This window comes from Apodemus sylvaticus, chromosome 2 (genome assembly GCF_947179515.1).
Source record: "Apodemus sylvaticus chromosome 2, mApoSyl1.1, whole genome shotgun sequence".
In the NCBI taxonomy this organism is placed as follows: Eukaryota; Metazoa; Chordata; class Mammalia; order Rodentia; family Muridae; genus Apodemus; species Apodemus sylvaticus.
Genome location: NC_067473.1, coordinates 145,325,798 through 145,351,544, shown reverse-complemented (window position 1 = coordinate 145,351,544; position 25,747 = coordinate 145,325,798). Strand labels below are relative to the sequence as shown.

Here is a 25,747-nt window from a genome sequence, read left to right as displayed (position 1 = left end):
GCCAGGCAGTGGTGGTGCACGCCTGTAATTCTAGCACTCTGGGAGGCAGAGGCGGGCAGATTTCTGAGTTCGAGGCCAGCCTGGTCTACAGAGTGAGTTCCAGGACAGCCAGGGCTCTACAGAGAAACCCTGTCTCCAAAAAACCAAAATCAAAAAAAAAAAAAAAAAAAAAATCAAGCCTTGGTGCTAATAATTCAAAAATCACAGAACAGGAATTTATGTGACCACAAAGTAAAGTGGCCGAGGTATATGAGTGTACTCGGTTGGTGTAGTGTTTGCCTCCTATGCATGAAGCTCTGGGTTCGAATCCCAGCACTACCAAAGGAAAATGCCATTAAGCATTACAAAGACCAGGGTAAGCTCTAGAGAAAAGAGTTGAACCCAAAACTCTACGGAGCTTTTCTGTTTGGAATATGAGCTTGAGTGGATGGAGCCGGGAACAGGGAGGCTGGAGATAAAGCTAAGAACTCTGTAGGATAATGGAAGACATCAGAGGCCAGATAAACACAGCTACAGCAGTCCATGCACTGTCAGTCCCCTGTGGATAAATGAGGAAGGGCCAAGACAGCCTGTCATAGAGCACTGGCAGAGAAGTGCTCTGAAGGAATGGAAAGTTCCAGAGTTACAGTTTTAGTCACTGGAAACTCCACATCAGATTCCTAGCCAACAGGAAGTGATTTAAGCAGGCTCAGAGTCCCCTTCCAACTGTTCACAAGGGGCAAAGAGGAAGGTATGACGTCATACAAAGCCAGCCCGGCAGGGACCTGGACTGGCTTTGGGCCTCTGTGAATTTCAGTTTCCTCCCAGGGGAAACAGAAAGTGAACTTTGAAAAGAAACAGTTTAGTTCCCTGAAGCCGATGTCTCTTAAGGTACTGATCCATTAGCACTGCACCCAGGGCTGGGACAAGCAGAGATGGAGGGAGGGACAACTTGGTCATTGCCAAGGCCCCTGCTAGTGCATAGCTCTTATTAATCTGATCATTATGGAAGAGAAAAAAAATCCAAGTCCTACCTAGTAGACTCAAGGAAACCACTGGCTGCACTCAGGCAGACAATCTAGACTTTCCCACGTGTGTGAATGCTACTCTTGGGATCTGGTGTCCCACAAAAGGCCCTATGCTAAAGGCGTGGTCCCAGTTTGGTACCTGGAGAGGTAGGAGCTTTAAGAAATGAGACCCAGGGAGAGTCTTCTGAGTACTCAGAGATGTGCTCTCAGTGCGTAAGGGAGTCCAGTGCCTTCCATAAAGAGGCTTTGCCATGAGACACTGCCCCAGGCTCAAAGCTGAATCAAGACGCTACAGGCTAAAATCTCTCAAACTGTGGTTTCCTCTTGCTAAGGTGACTGATTCCCTGGGGCATCTGTCACAGTGCCTGAGAGCTGACAGACACAGCATGTGAGCAGTCCTGGTTCAAATCCTCCCAGGCACTTCTTTGCTGTGCATTTAACAAAGGCCTGTCACCTCTCCCAGAGCCTCAGTTTCCTTTTGGACCTCATGGGTGGCTACATGGGCTAGATGCACTCTATACATTGGGAGACTTGAACTAGCATTTGGCAATGTGTTATATCCACAGAGAAACCATTGTTTCATGCTGATTCCAGAATCCTGGGAAAAAGCTACCCATCCTTACAGTCCTTCAGAACAGGAGCAGCCCACCCTCCTGGAATGACCCTCCCAAGGGTCACACGCCCCTCTCCTGACTGGCCAAACTCTCTCCAGTACAGTGAGGGAAAACCACTAGGTTCCTTCAGCTTCTTACAGATGAATGGCTCAGAGACACATAGTCACTTGCCTGAAGTCACACAGCCAGGCAGTGCACAAAGGCTGGAGTGCACTGGTGAGCAAGAAGAGAGTGGTCCAGCTGAGGAGCTCCTGCAGGGGTCCCTGTGCACAGTCCAGGCAGAGGAAACTTAAGAACCCCATTGTACACGGGCTCCGACAGATACTACAAGTCTTTTCCCCAGGAGCAAAGGAGCACAGCTATGACCACAGAGAAACAAAGGCAGAAGTCTAGCAGCTGATCTGAAGGAATATTCAGAGTTGTGGCTGTGGGTTTCTTAGATCGCTTCAGATCTTCCTACATTCCCACAGTCTCCCCAGGATCACAGGGCAAGATCACCTTTTCTAGACAAGCTCAACAGCCAAGACTTTGGAGAAGAGAAACAATCACCCACGTTCTCTCCTTCCTTTGGGGCATGGAAAACCAGAGCCCTGAGACCAGCTGGCCACTGCATAGGGACGGGCCAGCCTTGGGCTGAGAAAACTGCAGCCACCTAAGGTTGACTCACAGGAACCCAAAGGAGGCCAGTGAGACTGAGGCAGGGAGGATGAGGGGTGTGTGTGAGAGAGAGAGACAGAGACAGAGAGACAGAGACAGACATGGCAGGCCTACTAAGTAATTTCCTTGATTTCCTCAATTATAGTGAAGCCTCAGAGGACTCTGGGTAATTCTGCCATGTCCAGGTCTTGCAAACTCAAAGCAGTTCTCAGAAAAGGACATAAGGACATATGGGCCCGGCGGTGGTGGCTCATGCCTTTAATCCCAGCACTTGGGAGGCAGAGGCAGGGGGATTTCTGAGTTCGAAGCCAGCCTGGTCTAGAGTGAGTTCCAGGACAGCCAGGGCTACACAGAGAGACCCTGTCTTGAAAAAACAACAAAACAACAAAGAAAAGGATATATAAATGGCCAATAAGCAAGAGTCTAAAAGCCTCTTTTACTGCCAAGCCTTAACAAGATAAATAGTAGCCTCCTATATGGATGACGGGCATGTGAACCAGGAAAGACCCTCTGGAAAACAAGTGGCCGTGTTCAGTGCACAGTGAACTCCACACCACCTCTAGGTGAACTCCCAAGGGAAATGAAAGCATGCGTCCACACCGACACTGGAACACAAATGTCCTGCAGAGTTACCATGACTGCCCGAGAGTGAGAAGAGCCCAAATGTCCACCAGTGGGAAACGGAGAAGCAAAAGACTGGACATCCACACACTGGAGTATGACGAGCATAAAAAGAAACTGGGAGAGCTGGGTGGCGGTGGTGGCTCGTGCCTTTGGACCACTTGGGAGGCAGAGACAGGTGGAGTTCTGAGTTCAAGGCCGGCCTGGCCTATAGAGGGAGTTCCAGGACAGCCAGGACTACACAGAGAAGCCCTGTCTCGAAAACCCAAAAAAACAGAGACAAAGAGAGAGAGAGAGAGAGAGAGAGAGAGAGAGAGAAGGGATACAGCTCATTAGTGGTGCACAACATGCCAGCATGTGAGAAACCCTGGGTTCCACTTTCATCACTGGAAAAGGGGGTGCAGGGAGGATAGGAGAGGAAATGAGAGAACCGGGGTGGGGGGGACATGTGGGAGGGGACGGAAGGAAGGAAGGTTCAGAACTCACATCGACTACAACATGGATGGCCCCTTAAGACTGGCTAAGTGATGAAGCCATTTGTAAAGGACGATGCACCCAGGATGGTCCCACTCCCATAAAATGCTACAACAGAAGACACCTAGAGCAGCGGGGTCGAGGGCAACGGGAGGTGTGGTGTACGGTGTGCACGTGGGTGTATGTGATCACAACTCTGAGAAAGAACTAAGGGCCCCGAGGTGCTCTCCAACTGTGTGGACTATGTGATGGTGGATGGTGGGTTTGTTTGTGTGTTTGCTGTTTATCATTTGATTGTTTGTTGTTTGCTTGGGTTTTGACTTTTTTTTGTTTTGTTTTGTTTTGTTTTGTTTTTCGAGACATGGTTTCTCTGTGTAGCCCTGGCTGTCCTGGAACTCACTCCGTAGACCAGGCTGGCCTCGAACTCAGAACTCCACCTGCCTCTGCCTCCCAAGTTCTGGGATTAAAAGCGTGCACCACCACTGCCTGGTGGTTTTTGGCTTTTTGAGACAGACCCTCAAGTAGCCCAGGCTGGAGTGGAATTTAACCCTGATCTTCCTCCCTCTACTTAAAGTCGGGAATTATACATCTGTGTAATAGGCCTTCTTACCCTCCCTCCTTCCCTCCCTTCCTCCCTCTCTCCCTCCCTCTTCCTCTTTGTTATTTCATTCCAGTAGCTGAGTCCAGGCCCATAGGCATAGTAAGCACACACTCTACCACTGAGTCACAGTTCAGCCTCATAATTTGTATCTTTTTTTCTGGAATCCTCTCTGTAAACCAGGCTGGCCTCAGACTCACAGATCAGCCTGCCCGTGCCTCCTGAGTGCTGGGGATAAAGGTGTGTGCCATCACCACCTGGTCCATACATTGTTAAACAAAGCTTTTTTTTTCCCCAAAAAAAGTAAAAAATGAGCCTTTAACATTAATATTCTAGGATCAGAAGGTATCCTGTTATGAGCAGTTCAGGGCTGGGTTGAAATGGAAAAAAAAAAATTAAAGACCACTGCCCCGCCCCATAGACCGTCCAAGTGATGGGACACAGAGTTCCCTGGACCATCCGGTCAGGTCATAACAGACATCCTTAGGGGTACCCTGAGACTAGGGCGGAGCCTGCAAGGAGGGGACAGGAAGGCTGAGAGCACAAAGGAGAGTCACCTCCCTTCAAGTTGGATGTTCCCGTTCCAGCTCTCAAGCTCTCTGGTACAGATAAAGAGTGAAAATACTTTCAAGAGAAAACTCCTAAGAGTTCATCCCCAGGTGTGTATAATTCCAGCTTCGGAGAAGCTGAGGCAGGAGGCTCACCAGTTTGAGCTATCAAATGCCTATCAGGCAGGCTGATGTCATGTGTAAGTGGTGTGCAGCAATGACAAGATGGCTGAAATACGATGTGTCTACACTTGATGTATTTAGGAAAGAGACCAGGAGTCCAGTCCTGAGCACTATGGGCGGCATGGTCAGAAGCCAGCAAACATGGCGGCTGCTCCAGCTCCGGAAGCTGTTCCGGCCGGCTCCGGAAGCTGAGAATGCGCATCCTGTGGAGGACCGGGCTCGTCTCTCCGCTCTTGTCGTCTACAGTCTTTGCACATCGACTCCCTTTCTTCATGGGTAGAAAGGGTCCCTGAACCCCACCACTGCTGAGCCTTGGGGGCGCCGTGCTTTGTGCTGAGGGGCTGCCCCGTTCAGTGTTCAGCCACTTCATCTATCAAGGTGACAACCAGAGATGTCTCCAGGTTGAGGACCACAACCTTTGTTTTGTTTGTTTTTTGTTTGTTTACAGCATAACTGAGTATATTTTTATTAAGATCAATTGTGGAACAATAATGTATTTAAACTATCATACTATTTCAAAGTATTCTGTATAAAGAGCTTACAGATTACTTCTATTTAGTAGCAGAATGCATGATTATTTATTAAAATGTTTTTAAGACCTAACTGCAGTCTTATTTTTAAAAACAAAGAACAAAAGTATTAAGTAAACCATTTCATGGCACAGGGTACTGTTAAAATATGGAAAATATGTATTAATTCTACACTGACGGTAAAGTTAAGAATATTTATGAAGAAATTGCTAGTTTTACTATGCAAGGAATCTACACTAAGACTGTTGACATTCAAATAATTGAGCTTAACTACCTAAAGCCAGGTGTGGTTTATATCCAAGCACCTGAGAGGGCAGGCAGGGAAATTCTCCATTATAATCAATGTAGTGGGGAGGAGTCATTGAAAGGGATAGCAGAGCTCAAAAGTTGGAGGACCACGACCTTAAAACACTTATTTTTTCTTTCTTGTTTTCTTTTCATTCACAGGGCTGCGGTGGAAGCCAGGACCACACGCTGGCTGAGTGCTTTACCACTGAGGGATACCCTGTTCCTTACATCACAATAGATATCCAGACTGGCAGGACAACACAGACATGTCCACTTTATGTGACAAGCATAGCTATATGTTATATACGCTCTTTAGTAAGTGCTGTCCGTGGCTCACGCGTAGGGTCACCGAGCAACTGTGCCAGTAGGCTCTCTCCCTCTCCCTCTCCAGTCCCTGTCCCTGTCCCTGTCCCTCTCCCTCTTCATGGGTCCCAGGGATGAAGCTCAGGTCCACAGGCTTGGTTTTGAGTGCCTTAACCCATTGAGCAATCTTGCCGGCCTCCAGTATTGTTAACACTTAATTAGAAAATAGATGACTGAAGTCAGGCACGGTGACACACCCATAATCCCAGCACTCGAGAGGTATCAGTAGGAAGACCAAAAATTCAAGGTCATTCTTAGCTAGGTAATGAGTTCTGTATTAAAAAATAAATAAATAAATAATGGGTTAGAGAGATGGCTCAGTGGTTAAGAGGACCAACTCCTCCTTTTCCAGAGGTCCTGAGTTCAATTCCTGGCAACCACATGGTGGCTCAGAACCATCAGTAATGGGATCTGATACCCTCTTCTGGTGTGTCTGAAGACAGCTCCAGTGTAAATAAATAAATCTTTAAAAAGAAAACAACACTGGAACATATATACATATATATTACTTCCTTTAAGAAATGATATAGCTCTCTGGCAAAATGCTTGCCTGTCAGGTACAAGGCCTTGGACTCAATTCCAAGCACAACAAAAATATAATAAAATAAAATTTATAAACACCCACACAAATTATTGCTGGGCAGTGGGCGCATGCCTTTAATCCCAGCTCTTGGGAGGCAGAGGCAGGTGGATTTCTGAGTTTGAGGCCAGCCTGGTCTACAGAGTGAGTTCCAGGACAGCCAGGGCTACACAGAGAAACCCTTTCTTAAAAAAACAAAAAGGAAATTAAGTGTTGACAGTTACACTGTTACTATGCCCGTCTGATCTACAGGAATATGGGAGCAGGGCCTTGCACACTTGGTATACAGTTCTTTACTGGATTCCATCTCCAGCGCTACAGAAACCAAGCCTGTAATCCTACTATTCCAAAGGGGAAGTGAAGGGTTAGAAGTTCCAGGGTACCCAAGGCTAGCCTGGGCTACATGACTCCTTTATCTCCTCACCGCCCCCAAATACTAAGATTCGAATCTGTAATCCCACACTTAGGAGGCCGAGACAGGACAATGACAAGTTCCGAGGCAACCTGGGTACACTTAAAAAACTAAAACAAAAAACAAACAACAAACGAAAAACAGGTCTCAAATGTCCAAGAAAGTCGCCCGGGATATGGTTCAGTAGTAGTGTGATTTTCTAGCAGGCACAAGGCCCTATGATCAAAGTTCCTTTATTACAGAAAACAAATGAATAGCCAGGAATGGTGGACTATGCCTTTAATCTCAGTACTCCGACGGGAGAGGCAGGTAGATCTCTGTAATTTCCAGGCCAGCCTGGTCTACTAAGCAAATGCCAGGGCTACATAGGGTGACCCTGTCTCAAAATAATAAGAATGGAAAATATGCCACAGAATGACACACTAAGGTAGGGAAGGTACACTCTTGACACTATTTTATTCTTACAATTGTATAAAGAATATACACTTGTCACTTGCAGTTTACAGATTAAGCCAAGTTTCAGGGAGGTTAGGAGAGTGGCCGCAGATACCACAGGCTGCAAAGTGATGGTTAGAACACAGCTCCTGCATCAGAGCAACTGCGTAGACAGCCGGTCTATAGACGCTAAGGTTCCACAATCCTACAGACAGGCAAAACTCGCCAAGCAGCTACCGTGTGAGTTGACCACGCTAGGCTATGAGCAAGTTCATAGGCAGCTCCAGGTCGGTCTGCAAACTAAAGCAAAGTAGCAGGGCGTTCTTAACAGGCATCCCCCGGCCTCAGGTAACATTGGGGTTGGGGGGTGGATAGTGGTGGGTGGATGAAGGGGACGTGGGGCGTGGATCTATCTGGGGTCCTGGCTGAGAGTAAGTGGTGTCAGACTCACCGAACTGCATCCAGTCCCAGTCACTGAGCGTGTCGATATTCCGGCACAGGTCGTCCAGCACCCAGGACGGCAGCTGGTAGATGTAGCAAACCATGGCGGGACTGCGCGGCGACTGAGCCTGTGGCGAAGGGCCGCGGCTTCCCTAGCAAAGGGCGGCGCTACCCGCGGCCGCACTGGGTAAGCGAGCGAGCGCCCCCGAGCGACCAAGTGCGGTAGCACGCTCCACCCAAGCCATGGCTGAGAGCGGGGGCAAGCCAGCGCCTCCAGTGGCATTAAGTAGCACATGCCACCCGACCCCTGGACCAGTGTCAGGTGTGGACCAAGGCCCTGGGTCCTTGGCACCCTACAACCCAGAGTTTCTGCTAACTTGACCTCCACGGCCACCTGGAATGCACTTATTTAACAGGCGCTGGTGAGACTTAAGAGGAGAAAACCCAGAGATTTTGCCTTCAGTGTGAGCAGAAGGAACGAATTAAGCAATGTGCTGAACAATTTAGAGGTGCGCTGGGCATGGTGTTACATACCTGTCACCTCAGCTCTTAGGTGTCTGAGGCTGGAGGATTGTCACAAGTTTGAAGCCAGTCTGGTTGCACACACATTGAATTCCAAGACAGGCCAAAGCCAGGCGGTGGTGGCGCATGCCTGTAATCCCAGCACTCGGGGAGGCAGAGGCAGGCAGATTTCTGAGTTCGAGGCCAGCCTGGTCTCCAGTGAGTTCCAGGACAGCCAGGGCTATACAGAGAAACCCTGTCTCGAAAAAACCAAATCCAACCCCCTCCCCCCCAAAAAGTTCATATTTGAGGAGGTGGGGCTGGAAAATGGGCTCAGGGATTAAGAGCCCTAACTATGTTTGAAAAAGCAGTTCCTAACACCAACAAGGCAGCTCACAATAATCCCCATCTCTAGTTCCAAGGAATCTGATACCTTCCTGCTTCCTTGGGGACCAGGCATGCACATAGTATACAGACATACATGCAGTCAACACACTTGTACACACAAAATAAAATAAATCTTAAAAACTTAAAGAAGTTCATTTTAGGCATTAGTCTTGAAAAGCAAAACAAAGCCGGGCGGTGGTGGTGCACGCCTGTAATCCCAGCACTCTGGGAGACAGAGGCAGGTAGATTTCTGAGTTCGAGGCCAGCCTGGTCTACAGAGTGAGTTCCAGGACAGCCAGGGCTATACAGAGAAACCCTGTCTTGAAAAAAAAACCAAAAAATCCACCACCACCACCCCCCCCCAAAAAAAAGAAAAGCAAAACAAAACCAAAAGGCTCATTTTAAATTTATTTTCTGTGTAGCTCTGGCTGTCCTGGTACTCACTCTGTAGAGCAGGTTGACCTTGAACCCACAGAGATCCACTTGTCTCTGCCTCCCAAGTGCTGTGATGAAAGGAGTGTGCCACCAGTCCTATTTCCAGGTCATTGTTTTGAACTTTATTTCTCTGCCATGTCGGGGTCAAGCCCAGGTTCTTGGCATGCTAGGCAAGTGTTCTATTGTTCTGCTTATCTTCCTAAGTTCCTGAGACTAGATTCTAAGGAGTGAAAGTGACTCCGGCTAACATCAGGATGGATCATACCTGCCAGGAAGATGAATGTGGCCGTATCCTCTCCAGTCTGTCAAGCCTGACACCCTGGGATCCTCTTCATAGACCGCTCGGCACAAGACTTGTTTACTCTCCCAATTCAAGTAAAAGTTTATGGACCAGAGTACATGTGGCTTTGGTTCGCAGGATCCACAGTTCACCAGTGTTTTAAAAAGCAAAACAAGCCAGGCAGTAGTGGTGAATACATTTAATCCCAGCACTTGGGAGGCAGAGGCAGGCAGATTTGAGTTTAAGGCCAGTCAGGTCTACAGAGGGAGTTCCAGGACAGCCGGGGCTACACAGAAAAAACCCTGTCTACTGGGAAATGTCTGTTTAAAGTCGAAAAAAATAAAAATTGGGGGGGGGGGGGGGCTGGAGAGATGGCTCAGCGGTTAAGAGCACTGACTGCTCTTCCAAAGGTCCTGAGTTCAAATCCCAGCAACCACATGGTGGCTCATAACCATCTGTAATGAGATCAGACTCCCTCTTCTGAGGTGTCTGAAGACAGCTACAGTGTACTTACATATAATAAATAAATAAATCTTAAAAAAAAAAAAGAATAAAAATTGGGATTGACAGATATGTATTCCAGGCCTGGCATGATGGAATACACCTACAGTCCCAGGTACCTGGAAGGCTGAGACAGGAGGATTGAAAGTTTGAAGCCATCTGGGAAACTCAGCAAGACCCTGCCTCAAGATGAAGTAAAACAGGGCTAAGACCATATGTCAAGTTAGCATTTGCCTAACATGACTAAGACCTTGAGCTCAAACCCAGGAAACACACACACACACACACACAAAAGTGTAATGAAAACATTTTTAAAACCACCTTCAAGAACCAGAGAGCTAGCCCAGCAGGTAAAGCTGATTGCTGCTGTCTTAGTTAGCAGCATGTGAACAGACACCATGGCCAAGGCAACTCCTATAAAGAACAACATGTAATTGTGGCTGGCTCACAGGTTCAGAGGTTCAGTCCATTATCATCAAGGCAGGAACATGGCAGCATCCAGGCAGGCGTGGTCCAGGCTGAGCTGAGAGTTCTACAACTTCATCTGAAGGCTGCTAGCAGAATACTGGCTTCCAGAGAGCTAGGATGAGGGTCTTAAAGCCCACACCCACAGTGACACACCTACTCTAACAGGGCCACCTTTTAATAGTGCCACTCCCTGGTCAGAGCTTACATAAGCCATCACAGCTGCTATCACTGATGACTAGCCTTCATGCCCAAGACCCCCACATGGCAGAAGAAAACCAACTCCCAAAAGTTGTCCTCTGACCTTCTGTACACCTTGGCATAGGCATGCATGCCCTCCCCCATGAATGCATACATGTATAAATAAATAACTGTATCTTTCTTTGTTTATTGAGACAGTCTTACTATGGAGCTCTGGCTGGCCTGGAACTAATTACGCAGATTAAGCTGGTCTTGAAGCCACAGAGGTTAAAGGCAGGTACCACCATGCTCAAGTAAGTAAATGTAATTTTTAAAGGTTCTATTTGTTTTATGCATACGAATGTCTTGCCTGCCCGTGTGTCTATGTACTCACTACTTGAATGTCTGGTATCCACAGAGTTCTATGGGAGCACTGGAGTCCCCTGAGCTGCAGTCTCAAGCAGCTGTAGACAGTTGTGAGATGCTGTGTGAATGCTGGACTCAGGGCTCAGTCATCTGCAAGAGGATCAAGCCACAGAGCCATCTCTCTGGCCTCCAAATAAATGGAGTTTTTAAAGATGCCAGCCTCTTTCTACCTGAGCTGTCTACTCCATCAGCTACTGACTCTACGACCAGGGCAAGTGGGCCTTGTACTTCGCCTGGGCAGCATAGTAGAGCTGGCTCTGGTGGCATGGGTGAGCCAGCCCTGAGGGCGTGAGAGCCAGAGAGCTGACCCTGCCCCTTGTTGGCTATGGCACTGGGTGGGCTAGCTCCAGGCAACGCTGGAAAGCTTACTCTGGTGGTGTGGGGGGGGGGAAGCTGGTGGGCTGACCAACTCAGCTAACGTCCAGGCCCAGATCCTACCCCAACATCTGCCCCCATCTATGAACTATGAACTGCTGGAGTGTATAAAGGGGCCAATCCTGCAGATCCAAAGCTGTAGGATCGCCATGACACAGTGGGATATCAGGAAGGACTCCCAGTAGGGATCCAGTGTTGATAGAATAGCAGAAGCCAGAGGCCTCGAGCCAGGCCAATGACTCACTGCCATGAGCATTTGCAAGCAAAGATGTGTGGACAAGAGTATTCTGTGAGACACTGTGACATGCTACAACTTTCATGTGAAGGTGTTTTTGTTGTTGTTTTTGTTTCTTTGGGGGGTAAGGTAGAAAGTCAGATAAGAAGGGACTGGGAGATGAGTTAGGATTGGAGTGCATGTGAAATTCACAAAGAATCAATAAAAAGTTGTAAAAAAGAGAAATTATCTGTGCGCGTGTGTCTCTTCATGTGGGTATGCCCATAAAACTGCAGGTGACCTTGGAGGCCAGAGGCACTAGACCCCTTGGAGCTAAAGTTCCAGATAGCTGTGAGCCGCCTGATTTGGGTGCTAAGACCCAAACTTGGGTCCCCTGAAAGAGCAAGTGCTCTTAACTGCTGAGCCATCTCTACAGCCTAGTAGTTTCTTTTAGACAAGATCTTAAAATAGCTCAGGTTAGCCCGGAACTTACTATGTACTGAAGGATGACCCCCCACCTCCCGACCCAAACGCCTCCACTTACAGAGCTCTGTGATTGAGAGTGGGCGGGCCTCCACACCTAACTCCAGGGTTTAAATGCTTTTTACAGATACTTAATTTTTATAAGGAAAACAAAGCTAGAAGAAACAATTTTAAATTAAACAAGTCTACAGCTGAAAAGAGACTGTAGAGGCCTTGTTTCGTGCCCCATCCTATAGCACTCAGCAGACATTTCAGCTCCCACAGGGAAGAGCGTCTCAGAGGGGAAGAGGAGGGAGAATGGGGTGAAGAGCTCTGGGAGGGGCAACACTGGGGATATAAATATAATTAATTTTAAAAATTAATAATAAAAAGGTAACACAACACATTAGCTTCCTTTACTTTAGCACCATTTATTGTACTAAAAAGGTCAGTTTTTTCCAGAAAATTCAAAAGGAGAAAACAGTCTGAGGAACACATTACAGGACGTCCCAGGACAAGTGACTCATGTCATAAGTCTCCACTTTTTGAACAGCACAGAGAACAGTATTCAAACTTCCAGTTGAATAATACAAACATTACATCTTTTAGAGACAGAGATAGGTTTAAGAAAATAAAACCAATGTTGTGATAAGTCGGCACCTGCTGGCTTCCCACACACAGGTCTTCCACACTGGCCTGAGGCCACTTCACCCACGGAATGCTGCAGACTAAGGAGAGACACTGAGAGGCCAGTGGGATGTGCCAGGATTTAGTTCAGTCATTCTGCTGATCTTAGAGCATCAGACTACACTCCAGGAGCCCAGGACTCAGACAAATCCTCCCAACAGTCACCCTCAAGGGAAGAGGCTAGCACACTGGTATTTACACAGTGTGTGTAGTAACATGGAAAAGGCAACTTACGAAGTTAGATGAACATTAGGCATACTACAATCCCAGCACTGAAGATACAGAAGCAGACAGATCTCTCTGTAGCCCAGGCGGTCCAGGACAGCCTGGGCTACAGAGAAACTCTGTTTCAATAAAACAAAAAACAAAAACCAAACCAAACAAACAACAGAAAAAAACAAGAAAAGGGAAAACAAACAAAAAAAACGGTGAAGTTCAGTGAAAAATCAGGATACAAAACAAAACTGTATATACCTTGTGACCTCGGCTATGACAACCAATTAAAATGCACCCTCCAGAGAACACCCAGTTACAAGAGTTACATGAAGCTGTGTGTGACACAATACCCAGGCTTCTCTAGTTTTTCTCTGCTAAGGGAATTAAAAACAAATATAAAAAATTATGTTTTACAAAATGTTTGATAGAAGTGGTGAACATGTGTATGGAAGGAAAGCTGTGACCATCCATAAAGCTACTGTGCACGGTCCAGACGCTGTGTGTATGGTCCAGTGTTGGAGTGCGTGGCTGAGTGGGCCTTCGCTCCCTTCTCCACAAAAGTGGAACCAGGGCCTGTCAAGGTAAAGCTGAACGCTCGGGCTGACAGGAGGAACAGAAAGCCCTGCTCCTGCCAGCAGCTTCCTCAAAGGCAGCTCTCATCAAAGCCAGACTTAAACACGAGGATGGCTCACTCTGCTGTCTGTGGCAGCGAGCATGGAAAGTCCACACAGCCTACACAGCACGCTGCCTGCCAGTCGGGAGGCAGGGCTGACTCCAGCTGCAGGCCAGGCAGGGCTATAATGAGAAAAGCAAGAACAGAGCAGGCTGTGGTGCACACATGTGCTCCCGATGATGCAGGGGCAGGGGACACGCCCAGTGGATCAGAGAGACTAAGGCTGGCCTGGGCTACACAAGTCTCCAAAATAAGATAAAAAACAAAGTAGAAAGTGCTGAGACATGGAAAATCAGAAAAAGTTCTTTCTAAACAGAAGCTGCTAAGCTGTTCCTTCTTGTGCACACTTAAGGCTTTCCACAAAGAGCCAGGCCTCCCAACTCTCTCACCAAGTACCCAACATTCACCACTGAAAGTGCCACACACACCAGCAACTGGGCCTCCACAGGATGTCATCCCAGCGGGAGGGCCTTCTCAGCCCTCCCAAAGCAAGGCAGGGAGGCCTCCGTTCAAATGCGGCAGCATTCTTCAAATTAAAGGACACTGTGCAACCCCTGCTGAAGAGCTTACACAAACATCCTTATACTGAACTTCCAGCATTACCAGGAAGCAACACTGGAAACACCTCCTCCTGCTGAGTGCTCTAGAAAGGGCAGACTCCACTCCGAGGCACTTTGCATGTTTATCTTCAACACTACAAAGCTCAGTGACGTTAGTTAACTTTCCTTTACATGATGGATATTTTACTCCAAGAATGAACCATTTTAAAACCGAAAGAATGTGAGCTGTCCTACGTGTAGATCAACTTCAGACCATCGAGGCTGAAACTCAGGACCAGTGATCTCAGTGGACTCCTTCAAGCTCCTCTCCCAGGTGCTGATTCCCAAGGTGCTCTTGCGTCAGCCGCTGTATGTCCTTCCGCACGTTTGGGTGGTCTTCCAAGTCTTCATAGAGCGACCTGACGATGTCCAGCCTTCTGTAGTTCTCAGGCTTGACCAGGCTTCGCACAACCTGGAGGCACCGCTCCTTCAGGGTATACACTGCAGGGCAGGAAAGCAAGTCCTCAGAGGCAGACTCCGGTCACATGACGACAGACACCACCAAGCAACAACAATCACACTTACCTTGTGACTCTCACTGTAGGGTAAAATAAAAGTGGAGCACATGTGACCACTGTGCTCACACCTGCTCATCAAATGTGAAGTGAACCTGGTAACTCAGGGCCTAAGGCTTAAGGAGGCCCAGCAATGTCTATCTGGGACAGTCACATGGCAAGAGATACCAAAGTACTGTGGACCTGGGTGTGGAGTGAGCGCTGCTATCCCAACTCACTAAGGAACTAGGCTCACACACATAACCACAGCACTCGAGAGGCCGAGCCAGGTCTCTCTAAACTCAAGATTAGCCTGGTCTACATAAACAAGTTCCAGGGAAACCAGGGCGACACTTGGATCTTCGTCTCAATAAACAAAAAATAAAATATAATAAATCAGGGACAATGGTACAAGCCTATAATCCTAGAACTTAAGGGACAAAGACAGAAAAAATGGTGGAAGTTTGGTCTAAATGTAGAGGTCCAATTCTGCCAGGGTTACATAGTAAAACCTTTCTTAATAAACCAAAACAGACCAAGCACAAACCTTTAATCCCAGCACTTAGGAGGCAGACACAGGCAGTTCTCTGTAAGTAAATACCAGGACAGCTTCCGGTACACAATGAGATGTTGCCTCAGGTTAAAAAAAAGAGAGAGATGGGGTGGGGAGAGACTGGAAAGACAGTTTAATTGATAAAGTGTTTATTGTGCAGGAATGAGGGCCTGATTGGATTCCTAAAACCCTCGTCAAAAGCCAGGAACGGTGGCGGCACTTGGTTAGGACCCCAGTGCTGGGAAGGCAGAAAGAATCCCTGGGGTTCACCCGCCAGGCTCATCAGCCTAAATCAGTGAGTCCCAGGCCACTACAAATGAGTCCCTGTCTTAAAAAATATGGCAGACAATTGGAGCAATAACGTCTGAGGTTGACAACAGGCCTTGACACCCAACAAGTAGGATCTACTTGAACAAACATACACTCAATGAAGAGATGAGCTGGAAAAGCTTGTGTGTGTGTGTGTGTGTGTGACCCCAGCACCACACAGCACCATGGTGGTATATGCCTGTAATTCCAGCAGGAAGATTAGGGGTTCAGGCTTATCAGCTACATACTGAGTTGAGGTCAGCCCGAGAAACATAAGATCCTCCTTCTCCTTGCCAGGCAGTGGTGGCGCACGCCTGTAATCCCAGCACTCTGGGAGGCAGAGGCAGGCGGATTTCTGAGATCAGGGCCAGCCTGGTCTACAGAGTGAATTTCAGGACAGCCGGGGCTACACAGAGAAACCCTGTCTCAAAAAAACCAAATCCAAAAAAACAAAACAAAACAACAACAACAAAAAGAAAATCCTCCCTCCCCAAAAATAGAAAAAAAAATTTAAAAAAAAAAAAAAAAAAAAAGAAAAGCCAAAATAGTAATAAAACTAATAGTTACCAGGGAACTCAAAGACAAAATTTAATTCCTCAGTGTTCTTTTCTGATTATACACTTTTTTACTTTTGTTTGGTTTTGCCCCAGACAGGTTTCACTATGCAGCCTGGCTGTCCTGGATCTGAGATGTGCCTCTGCCTAGGGATCAAGGGCATGGCCATGAGGCCCAGCTGCAGCATTAGTTTCACTTTCTATTTAGAGGCATGGTCTCAGAAAGTGGCTCAGACTGGCCTTACATTTGCTCTACAGTCTAGTCTGGAACTTGTGATCCTCCTGCCCCCTCACCCCTCTCCTGAGGAGCTGGGGTCACAGGGCTGAGTAGCCAGGCCTAGCTTCATGCTGTGCATTGTTCTGGGATCAGGCCCAGCTTCTAGTTGTCCTACTGTGCTTTGTTCTGGGATCCCAGGGCACCAGTCTGTAACAAGACCAAGGAACTAGAGGTCATAATGCTATAGGAGATGGCTTAGGAAACCAAAGTATTTTTGGGATACAGGACAGAGAAATAAATCCTTCCATCTCATCTATGGTAGAGGCTAACACTCACTACAATGCTCACCCCTATGTTTCTCAAAGACTGGGCCAGTGTGGTGACTCAGGTCTATAATCCCAGAACTTAAAAAGTCCAAGAATAATTTTCTAAATTCAAGGCCAGAGCTCCAGGGCAACCTGGGTTGGAAGGCTAGATCTTATTTCTAAAGAAAAAGAAAAATGTAAGATTGACTATTAACCTGGCAATGTGATGTTGGCAAAAATAGGCTGTCCGTCAACATTGAGGGGTGGTACAAACAGTTCCGTTTGGTTAACCAGAAGTCCATCTTGGGTCCCCGCATCCCTGAAGAGCCAAAGATGACCTGTCAATGCAAGCAGAGGATGGTGAGAAGCCACACGGGGTCTGGGCATGGCACCTGTTTATTACCCCAAGCCACACGGAACACTTGCCTCTCACTCGGCTTAATGCCTTAACAAAGCCCTTCCAGGAGAGGAACAAGGCAAGAGCACTCCTCAGGAAGGAAGCCTTCCTCAGGAGAGAGCAGGGCTGAAGGGAGATGCATGCTGACAGCAGGAGACAGAGTGCACAAGGAGCCTGGGCTCTGTGGCTAGGGAGGGAAAGTGCATCTAGGTCAAGTGAGCGCAGGCGATCTTACTACACACTGATGTGAAAGGAGCCCCTGTGGCCATCGAGAGGCCAGGGAGGACTCGTGGGCAAGAACAGGTAAACTAACACATTGTGAAAAAAGTAAGCCGGACGATGGCGGCGCACGCCTGTAATCCCAGCACTTGGGAGGCAGAGGCAGGCGGATTTCTGAGTTCGAGGCCAGCTTGGTCTACAGAGTGAGTTCCAGGACAGCCAGGGCTATACAGAGAAACCCTGTCTCGAAAAAACCAAATCCAAAATACCAAAAAAAAAAAAAAAAACAAAACAAAAAACAAAAAACAAAAAAAAAAAAAGGAAGAAGAAGAAAGAAAGAAAGAAAAGAAAAAAGAAATAAGAGAGCTTGACTCTGGGAGGGAAGGGCTTGAGTGAGGAGATCCTTGTAGGGTGACAGAAAAGTTCTTGTCTAACTTCACTAGGTGTCCCTGCCACTGCCCCAAATCCTCAAAGCAGAGATCTCTGCATCTTTAAGCATACCTTCATTTATACCTTCATTTTAAAAAATGGGCCTCTTTCGCGTCTTGGCTCCAAGATGACCAAAAAAAGAAGGAACAACGGTCGTGCCAAGAAGGGTCGCGGCCATGTGCAGCCAATTCGCTGCACGAACTGCGCCTGGTGCGTGCCCAAGGATAAGGCCATTAAGAAGTTCGTCATCCGGAACATCGTAGAAGCCGCTGCTGTCAGGGACATCTCTGAAGCGAGCGTCTTCGATGCCTACGTGCTTCCCAAGCTCTATGTCAAGCTGCATTACTGTGTGAGCTGTGCCATTCATAGCAAGGTCGTCAGGAATCGATCCCGTGAAGCCCGGAAGGACCGAACACCCCCACCACGATTCAGACCTGCTGGCGCTGCACCACGACCTCCACCAAAGCCCATGTAAAGAGGTGGTTTCATAAGGGTGGAAGGAAAGATGTCTTGGAAAAATAAAATGGAAGTTATGCTTTAAAAAAAAAATGGGACAGTGCTAACCAAGAAAAGGAGGCATATCTCAGAGAGAAGACTATGTCAAAGTAAAGCTACCTCAAAATGGAGCCATCTTTCATGAGACACGAACTTACTTGAAGACTCAGTGGGTGTTTTGTTATACTGGGGACTGAACCCCAGGCCTCCCACCTGCCAGTAAGTGCCATACATCTATGTGCCCAGCTCAAAACTGATACAAACACTTATTTTTTAGGACAGGATCTCATTGTGTAGCTCAGGCTGGTCTCAAACTGGTAATCTTACTGCCTGGGCCTCATCACCACTGGAATTCTAGGCTTGTGTCACTGTGCCTGCCTTAATTCTTTTTATATAAGATAAGGCCCAGTACTGAACACTGTGCAGTGACAGAGTGCTTGCCTACCATGAGTGAGGTCCTGAATTCAGTCCCTAGCAGCTGCCAACCACCGACCCCTCTGCCCAATTTTTTAAAAAAAAAAAAAATCAGGCACAAATCTTGGAGAATACAAAATTAACACAAGTTTCTATGTAAAATAAGAAACTATAGAAATTTTGATTCTTGTTTAGTTCCTCCTCATCAAACACTAAAAATTTGGTATAAAAACAGACTGTAGCCAAGGGGTAGTGGGGAAAGCCTGTAATCCCAGCACTTAGGAGACATAGGTAGGAGGATCTGTTTAAAGCCAGCCTGTTTTACAGAGTAAGGGCCGAACCGAGAAACCCTGTCTAAAAAACAAAACAAAAACAAAAGGACAGACTGCTACATATTAGACCCCTTTTCAAATGGATGGATAGATAGATAGGCAGGCAGGGGCTAAAGAGACAATAGCGCACAGTGTTAAGAACACCTGTTGCTCTTGCAGAGGACCCAGGTTTGGTTCCCAGCACCCACTCGGCTCTAACTAACAGTTGTAACTTGTGTCCAAGCATCAGAGCCTCTTGCAAGGCCTTTGTAAGCACTTTATACACATGATACAGACGCACCGGCAGGCAAAGCACACATACACATAGGGAAAACATACACATCACTGAAAATTAAATGTTACATCTCCAAATTAAGAAAGTTGACCAAGCCGGCTCAGTCAGTCAACTGGTTCTCGGGCACAGGAGCGAGAATTAAAAAGAAAAAGGCCGATTAGACAACATTGCAGCATGACCTCAGTCAATTCTAAGACTGAAGGTGGGTTTAATAATTTCCAATCCACTTTTATACCAATTTAATTACATGCAGGTATTAAGACCGCTAGTACAATGAGGAACAAGCAAGACAGTAAACACAAAATAGTCAAGGCAATAAGCAAAGTCCTGTTACAGTTGTTTCCAAGGCCTTGTCAGAATGACCAAAGTACCTGAGCCCACTTCCTTGTCCAAACCCAGAATCTTGCCAGAAGCCTGCTTCTCTCATTCCACTGTAAGATTAAAATTCCTGCCGTAACCTACTTCCCTATTATGCCCTAATGTCAGATTCCTGCTTGAAGCCATTGTCCTTGGCCAATGTGAGACTCCTTCCAGGTGGCATGGTACCCCAACAGTGCTCTCTACAGATTTTTTTTAAAAGGTTTTATTTATTTAATACACATGAGTACATTGTAGCTGTCTTCAGACACACAGAAGGGGGCATCCCATCCCATTACAGATGGTTGTGAGCCACCATATGGTTGCTGGAAATTGAACTCAGGACCTCTGAACCTCAGTGCACATAACCATCTCTCCAGCCCTGTAAGAATGTTGTTTTCTCCTCTCTACATCAAAAAAATAATTTGAGAAGCATCAATTCATTTCATCTTATTGTTTTCATTAAGTCCAGGGACCATGCAGCCCAGACTGGCTTGAACTCGTGATCATCCTGCCTCCACCTGTTCTCCAAGTTAGTTGCACCATGCTGACAGGTCACATAGCTTGTTAAATGTACTGCCATCAGGAGACAAGTTCTACCAAGATCCTCCCTGGATGCTTATGAAAAGAATATGAAGGTCTGTCCTAGGAGGCTGAGGTAGGAGGACTGCCACGCTTGTCTGTCTTAGTCAATGCTGCCTCGAAGAGACAGCAGAACCACAGCAACTCTAATAAAAGAAAGCATTTAACTGGGGCTTGCTTAGAGTCTCAGAGGTTTTGCTCCACTATCAGCATGATGGGAAGCATGGTGGTACCCGGCAGACTCGGTGCTGGAGAAGTCACCGAGTACTCTCTACAGCCAGATCCCACGGCGTAGGCAGAGACTGTGTATTTGGTTTAGGCTTCTGAAACCTCAAGGTCCTCCCTAGTGCCAGGCTTCCTCCAACAAGGCCACACCTACTAATCCTTCACCACTTTCAAACTACTAACCCTTAAGACTACACCCTAAGCACTCTAATAATATGAGCATGCGGGGTCATTCCTTCCTTTTTGTTTTTCTTTTTCTTTCTTTCTTTCTTTTTTTTTTTTTTTTTGGATTTGGTTTTTTCGAGACAGGGTTTCTCTGTATAGCCCTGGCTGTCCTGGAACTCATTCTGTAGACCAGCTGGCCTCGAACTCAGAAATCCGACTGCCTCTGCCTCCCAGAGTGCTGGGATTTCAGGCCTGTGCCGCCAACACCACCGCCCACCGCCCAGCTAGTCATTCCTATTCAAACTGCCAAAATTATGTTTTCTTTTCCCATGTGAGAGCAGGCATTTAGGACATGGGACCCCTGCAGCTGGAGTTAAGGGAACTTGTGAGCTGCCTGGCCTGGGTGCTGAGAACCTAACCCTGTATGAGCAGTATGAGCTGGCCTTGGTGACAAAGGCCTCTGCCGCCTTTGCTTTAATCCCAGTACTCAGGAGGCAGAGGAAGTTGGATCTCAATGAAAGGCCAACCTGATCTACAAATTCCCACATCACTCAGCTGTCTGTCTGGTTGTTTAAGATACCATCTTGCTGCATAGCCCAGGCTCAAACTCACTGAAATCCTCCAACTTGGCCTCCTGAGTCCTGGGCTCCCACACACAGGTCTGGGTACATTTTTCAATACATAAATGAGTTAATCTGAAAAAGCCCCAATTCTCTAGGGCTAATATCACCTTTTGAACTTTTTTCTCTCACTGTTTGGCAGCAGACAAAACAACGCTCGGAGCAGTCATCTTGCCTCAGTTTCCCGAGTCCTGGGATTTTACACCTGAGAGCAGCTTCACTTGCTTTTCATAGCCATCCAGGCAGGGCACTGATAGAACCGACTTCCACTGATGCTCACACGGTCAGGCTTGTTACAAACCTGAAATCAGTGGCGAAGGCAGAAGATCACTAGTTCAACCTGATATTCCATACTCACTTGTTTTTGGCCAAGATTTCAATCGGTAAAGGCGGTCCCCCAACTACAGCTGTTATTTCCCCCCGGCTGACTCTTACTCCACTCCCGTTCTTCTAGGAGGCGTGCTCTTTACCTGGACGCACCCAGACTCTGCCCATGATTTCGCAAACCTCTGAGCCCGGTCCCTATCGCAGCAATTATGACACAGGCTGGTTCTTGTCTGTTCATGCATTTGTCTGTACCCCTCCAAGTTGTCACCGCGAAGTCAGGTTCGCATGCAGAACCTGACCCGGAACTGGGTACATTGCATACGAGAGCACTGGTAGGGGCCGGGCATTTCTCGGGGTAGATAAAGTGGGTGCTCGGGGTTGGAGAGAACGCGCCGGGCCTGTTACAGCCCCTGCGGCCTAGCGCGCGGCTCGTACCTCGGTAGCTGTGGATGCGGCGGCCGGTGCCCGGCGGTAAGGTCGGGTAGGGCTGAGGCTCACCGTCAAAGTTGAGCCACAAAGGTAGCACGACGCGCGGACTGCGGTTGCAGAAGATGACCTGAGATGGCTCGCGCGAGTTCACCGAGCGCAGCACCGGCCGCGGTCGCCCAGCCTCCATCTCCTCCGGACCCGGTTCCCCCGCTGCCTCCTCTGGATTAGCAGCCATCCGGGGCATTATTGGAACTGGTCGCCTCCGGATTCGCAAGCTGGAAGTGGGCGGCGCGTGCGTGCGGGTTTACGCGCTCCGGGGCTGGTCTGCCGGCCCTAGACTCACTCTGGCCGGCTTGAACACGGAAATGGCCGCCTAGAGCCCTAGAGGGGCGGGGCGGCACGGAGCCAAGGTCTGTGGTGGTGGGCGGGGCCGTGGAGGGGCGGGGCCGCGGCGGAGGGCGGGGTTATCGCTAGAAATTCCACCTTTTAGAGTTGGGTTTTTGTTTGTTTCCTTTCCTTTTCTTTTTTTTTTTTTTTTCTTTCCTTTTTCCACCAAGATAGAATTTCTTCATGTAGTTCTGACTGACCTGGAACTCACTCCCTAGACCAGTCTGGCCTCGAACTCGCGGAGATATGCCTGCCTCTGGCACCTGAGTACTGGGATCAAAGACATGTGTCTCCATGCCAGGCTTGCCCTAGAACTCACTATGTATACCCGGCTTGCCATGAGCTCAAAGATATCCCTGCCTCAGAGTCCCGGAGAACAGGGACTAAAGGCAATTGGATGTTTTTTCTTCCTTTTTTTTTTTTTTTTCTTTTTTCTTTTTGGTAACAGGGTTAACCCCTGGTCTGGAATTTATAGTGATCCTCCTGCCTTTGCCTCGAGTGTGCTGGAATTCCAGGCATGAGCCACCATGCATGTCCTCATCATGTTTTTTTGAGTTTACTTACATTTCATTTCTTAGGATCTCCACACAGGCCGGGCAGTGGTGGCACACGCCTGTAATCCCAGCACTCTGGGAGGCAGAGGCAGGCGGATTTCTGAGTTCGAGGCCAGCCTGGTCTACAGACTGAGTTCCAGGACAGCCAGGGATACACAGAGAAACCCTGTCTCGAAAAAACCAAATAAACCAAACAAGCAAACAAAATCTCCGCAGGTTAGCCATATTTCCCCTTCCACCTATGCTTTTTGCTTTTTTTGTGTCAGGGTTTCTCTGTGTAGCCCCAGCTCTCCTGGAACTCACTCTGCAGGCAGGACTGACCTCGAATCTCCTCCTGCCTTTGCCTCCCAAGTGCTGATATAATTAAGCTAAGTATCACCGATCTCCGGCCCACCTATGCTATTAGTTAAAGTTGTTCTCACTGATGAGTTTGAGTTTGTCTCTATTTTTAATTACACATTTTAAAATGTCTAGCAGAGTACAGATGTAAAACTTTCAGTCACTTTCCATCTGCATTCTCAGAATCCAGTATTACCAGTTTGTTTCCTTTCAAAAGTTTGTATGCGTGTGAATAGAAATTTAAAATATTTTTTCTTTTTCTTTTTCGACACAGACTAATTGCGCAGCTTCCATTGCCTTGAAGCTCAATATATAGCCCAGGCTGGCCTCAGATTAGTGGCACTCCTGCGGCTGCCTCCCATGTACTGGCATCTAGGTATGTGCTACCGTGACTGGCTCTAAGAATTAACATACAACTACCATCAGGTGACATTCGCTGCCATTTTCCACAGACATTTCTGGCAGAAGTAGCTTTAGATGAGCTTTTAAAAATGAATGGGTGTGCACGCATCAAGCTCACCCAGGTGCTGGTGAACAACAGAAGAGAAAGCTGGATTTCTTGGAGCTGGGGTCACAGGTAGTTGTGAGCTGGCTGTTGTGGGGACTGGGAATAGAACCCAGGTCCTCTTTAAGAGCAACCAGTGCTCTTACTCACTGAGTCAGCTCTCCAGAGCTTCCGAGTTCGCTTGAATTTTTAGTTCCCCATTTTTCAGGTAGGTTATTTTCAGTGTTGAGAAATCAACCCAGAGCTTTATGTGTGACGCGTAAGCCACCTACCTCTGAGCTGCACTGCCTAGACAAACTTAGCACTGTTTATTATGTTTAGTACATATCTACTGAATGTGCCATGTTATAAAAACCAGTCTCTGCCTTCAGAATGCTGAAGGGCTACTAATGTGGAAGCACACGGACAACACGGAACTGTGTCATTTGGTTTTAACAAAGAATGTGAAAGGTGACTAGATGAGCCACGAAAAAAAAATCAAGCAGGGTGTCTGAAGTCCATTTAGGTTCCCTGGTAAATCACCACCAAGTTTATCGCCATGCTTCTGGAGCAGCTGAAGATGCCGTTTCATGGGCTGGAGAACTGGCTTAGTGGTTGAGTGTGCACTGCTCTGAGGACCCTAGCTCAGTGTCCCGCATCCACATCAGCTGGCTTACAACTGCCTGTCACTCCAGGTCTAGGGGATTCAATGATCTCTTCTGACCGCCACAGACTTGTGCAAAGCCTCCCCTGCCCCAGACACAAACATACATATTAAAAAATAAAAATAGGCCTGGAGAGTTGGCTCTTTGGTTAGGAGCACTGGCTGCTCTTGCAGAAGACTCTGGTTTGATTTACAGCACCAGTTCACAACCATGTGGATCCCCAGTCCCATGGGATCAGACATTTTTGTGGGTACTAGGCATGCTCACACACACACCTGAAGACAAAACACATATAAAGACAGTAAAATTAAAAAAAAAAAATGAAAGAATAAAAATAAGGACTAGAGCCGGGCAGTGGTGGTGCATGCCTTTAATCCCAGCACTTGGGAGGCACAGGCAGGAGGATTTCTGAGTTCGAGGCCAGCCTGGTCTACAGAGTGAGTTCCAGGACAGCCAGGGCTACACAGAGAAACCTTATCTCCAAAAACCAAAAAAAAAAAAAAGGAAGACACCTGACATCATGTGGCTCGGGTACTCATGCACCCCCAAGTGCCTGAAAATACACACAGCTGTTTTTATTTTTGTCAGAGCACTAGATGGCTCGGTGGCTAAAGCACTTGCCTCACCACATACACCTGAGCACCTGGGTTCAATCCCTGGAAGCAGGGGGTAGAGAAAGAACAGACTCTTGAAGGTCACTTGGCCTCTACGTGCACACCATTGTGTGCACCTGCACACTCTCTTTCTCTCTCTCTCTCTCTCTCTCTCTCTCTCACACACACACACAATCACACACTTTTTACAAGGCATGTGGTCCTCATGAGAACAGATAAACTTTGGAGAAACCAGGAATGTTAATCATGCATGGAAGAAACAAATACCTGCTTTCTACCCAGAAAGCTGAGAGTAGGTGTTAATGAGCTAGTGATCTTTGCAGTCACTCAAATCCCCCATGTTTAACCCACACTCTCCCTCCCTAGACCTTTATCTTTCTTGGTTAACAGAGCCCATCTTTAGGGAAGACCATGTACTTAATAGTACAACTCAGAAATCCACCTGCCTCTGCCTTCCAAGTGCTGGGATTAAAGGCGTGTGCCACCACCACTCTGCTGACCATCAGATCTTAACTCAGCTGTTTCAACCGGTGGATCAAGACTCCTGGGGTCGAACAACCTGTGTCACATGTCAGATATTCTGTCTACCTGCACATACTATTCATAACAGTAGCAAAATTTCACTTATCAGGTAGCAACAGAAATCATTTTATGGTTGGGGGGTCTCCACAGGATGAGCTATACCAAAGGGTATAGCATTAGGAAGGTTGAGACCCACTACTTTAACGGTAACAGTTATGTGTACCTCTTTTCTTTTCTTCCTGTCAGAGCCATGGGCTGGCACTTAGGAGCCTGGGATCTAGCTTCTTGGAGGTAGGAATCTGGACAGTCACTCTTCTCTGGAAGCATTTTCCT

General features: G+C 47.5%; 4 protein-coding genes across 4 annotated transcripts in view; 1 reads left to right on the top strand and 3 right to left on the bottom strand.

Annotated features, from left to right (window-relative positions):
- The window catches only part of Irak2 (interleukin 1 receptor associated kinase 2), a 57,762-nt gene extending 49,860 nt beyond the window's left edge, over window positions 1–7,902 (bottom strand). The window contains exon 1 of the mRNA XM_052174564.1: window positions 7,762–7,902. Within this exon, the coding sequence (XP_052030524.1) occupies window positions 7,762–7,855 (94 nt within the window). The 5' untranslated portion in view covers window positions 7,856–7,902. The remainder of the gene's footprint in view (window positions 1–7,761) is intronic.
- A 4,486-nt stretch (window positions 7,903–12,388) lies between these two features.
- Vhl (von Hippel-Lindau tumor suppressor) lies at window positions 12,389–22,207 on the bottom strand. Its single transcript, XM_052174559.1, has 3 exons — window positions 21,856–22,207; window positions 16,800–16,922; window positions 12,389–14,593 (listed from the first exon to the last, which is right to left on the bottom strand). Exons 1-3 carry the CDS (start codon window positions 22,091–22,093, stop codon window positions 14,397–14,399), a joined length of 558 nt encoding a protein of 185 aa, XP_052030519.1. The 5' UTR covers window positions 22,094–22,207; the 3' UTR covers window positions 12,389–14,396.
- The window catches only part of Fancd2 (FA complementation group D2), a 95,526-nt gene continuing 85,795 nt past the window's right edge, over window positions 16,017–25,747 (bottom strand). The window contains exon 13 of the mRNA XM_052174557.1: window positions 16,017–16,371. Within this exon, the coding sequence (XP_052030517.1) occupies window positions 16,353–16,371 (19 nt within the window). The 3' untranslated portion in view covers window positions 16,017–16,352. The remainder of the gene's footprint in view (window positions 16,372–25,747) is intronic.
- LOC127679052 (40S ribosomal protein S26-like) lies at window positions 17,736–18,178 on the top strand. The gene has a single exon (XM_052174561.1). It carries the CDS (start codon window positions 17,757–17,759, stop codon window positions 18,102–18,104), a length of 348 nt encoding a protein of 115 aa, XP_052030521.1. The 5' UTR covers window positions 17,736–17,756; the 3' UTR covers window positions 18,105–18,178.

Bases quoted from the DNA above. Each gene is read 5' to 3' on its own strand.
- LOC127679052 (XM_052174561.1), top strand. From the start codon at position 17,757: ATGACCAAAAAAAGAAGGAACAACGGTCGTGCCAAGAAGGGTCGCGGC.
- Vhl (XM_052174559.1), bottom strand. From the start codon at position 22,093: ATGCCCCGGATGGCTGCTAATCCAGAGGAGGCAGCGGGGGAACCGGGT. The intron at 16,923-21,855 runs GTACGAGCCGCG...TTGCATTGACAG, and splicing joins CCGCATCCACAGCTACCGAG to GTCATCTTTGGCTCTTCAGG. The intron at 14,594-16,799 runs GTTAATAGTCAA...CCTGCCCTGCAG, and splicing joins TGCCAACATCACATTGCCAG to TGTATACCCTGAAGGAGCGG.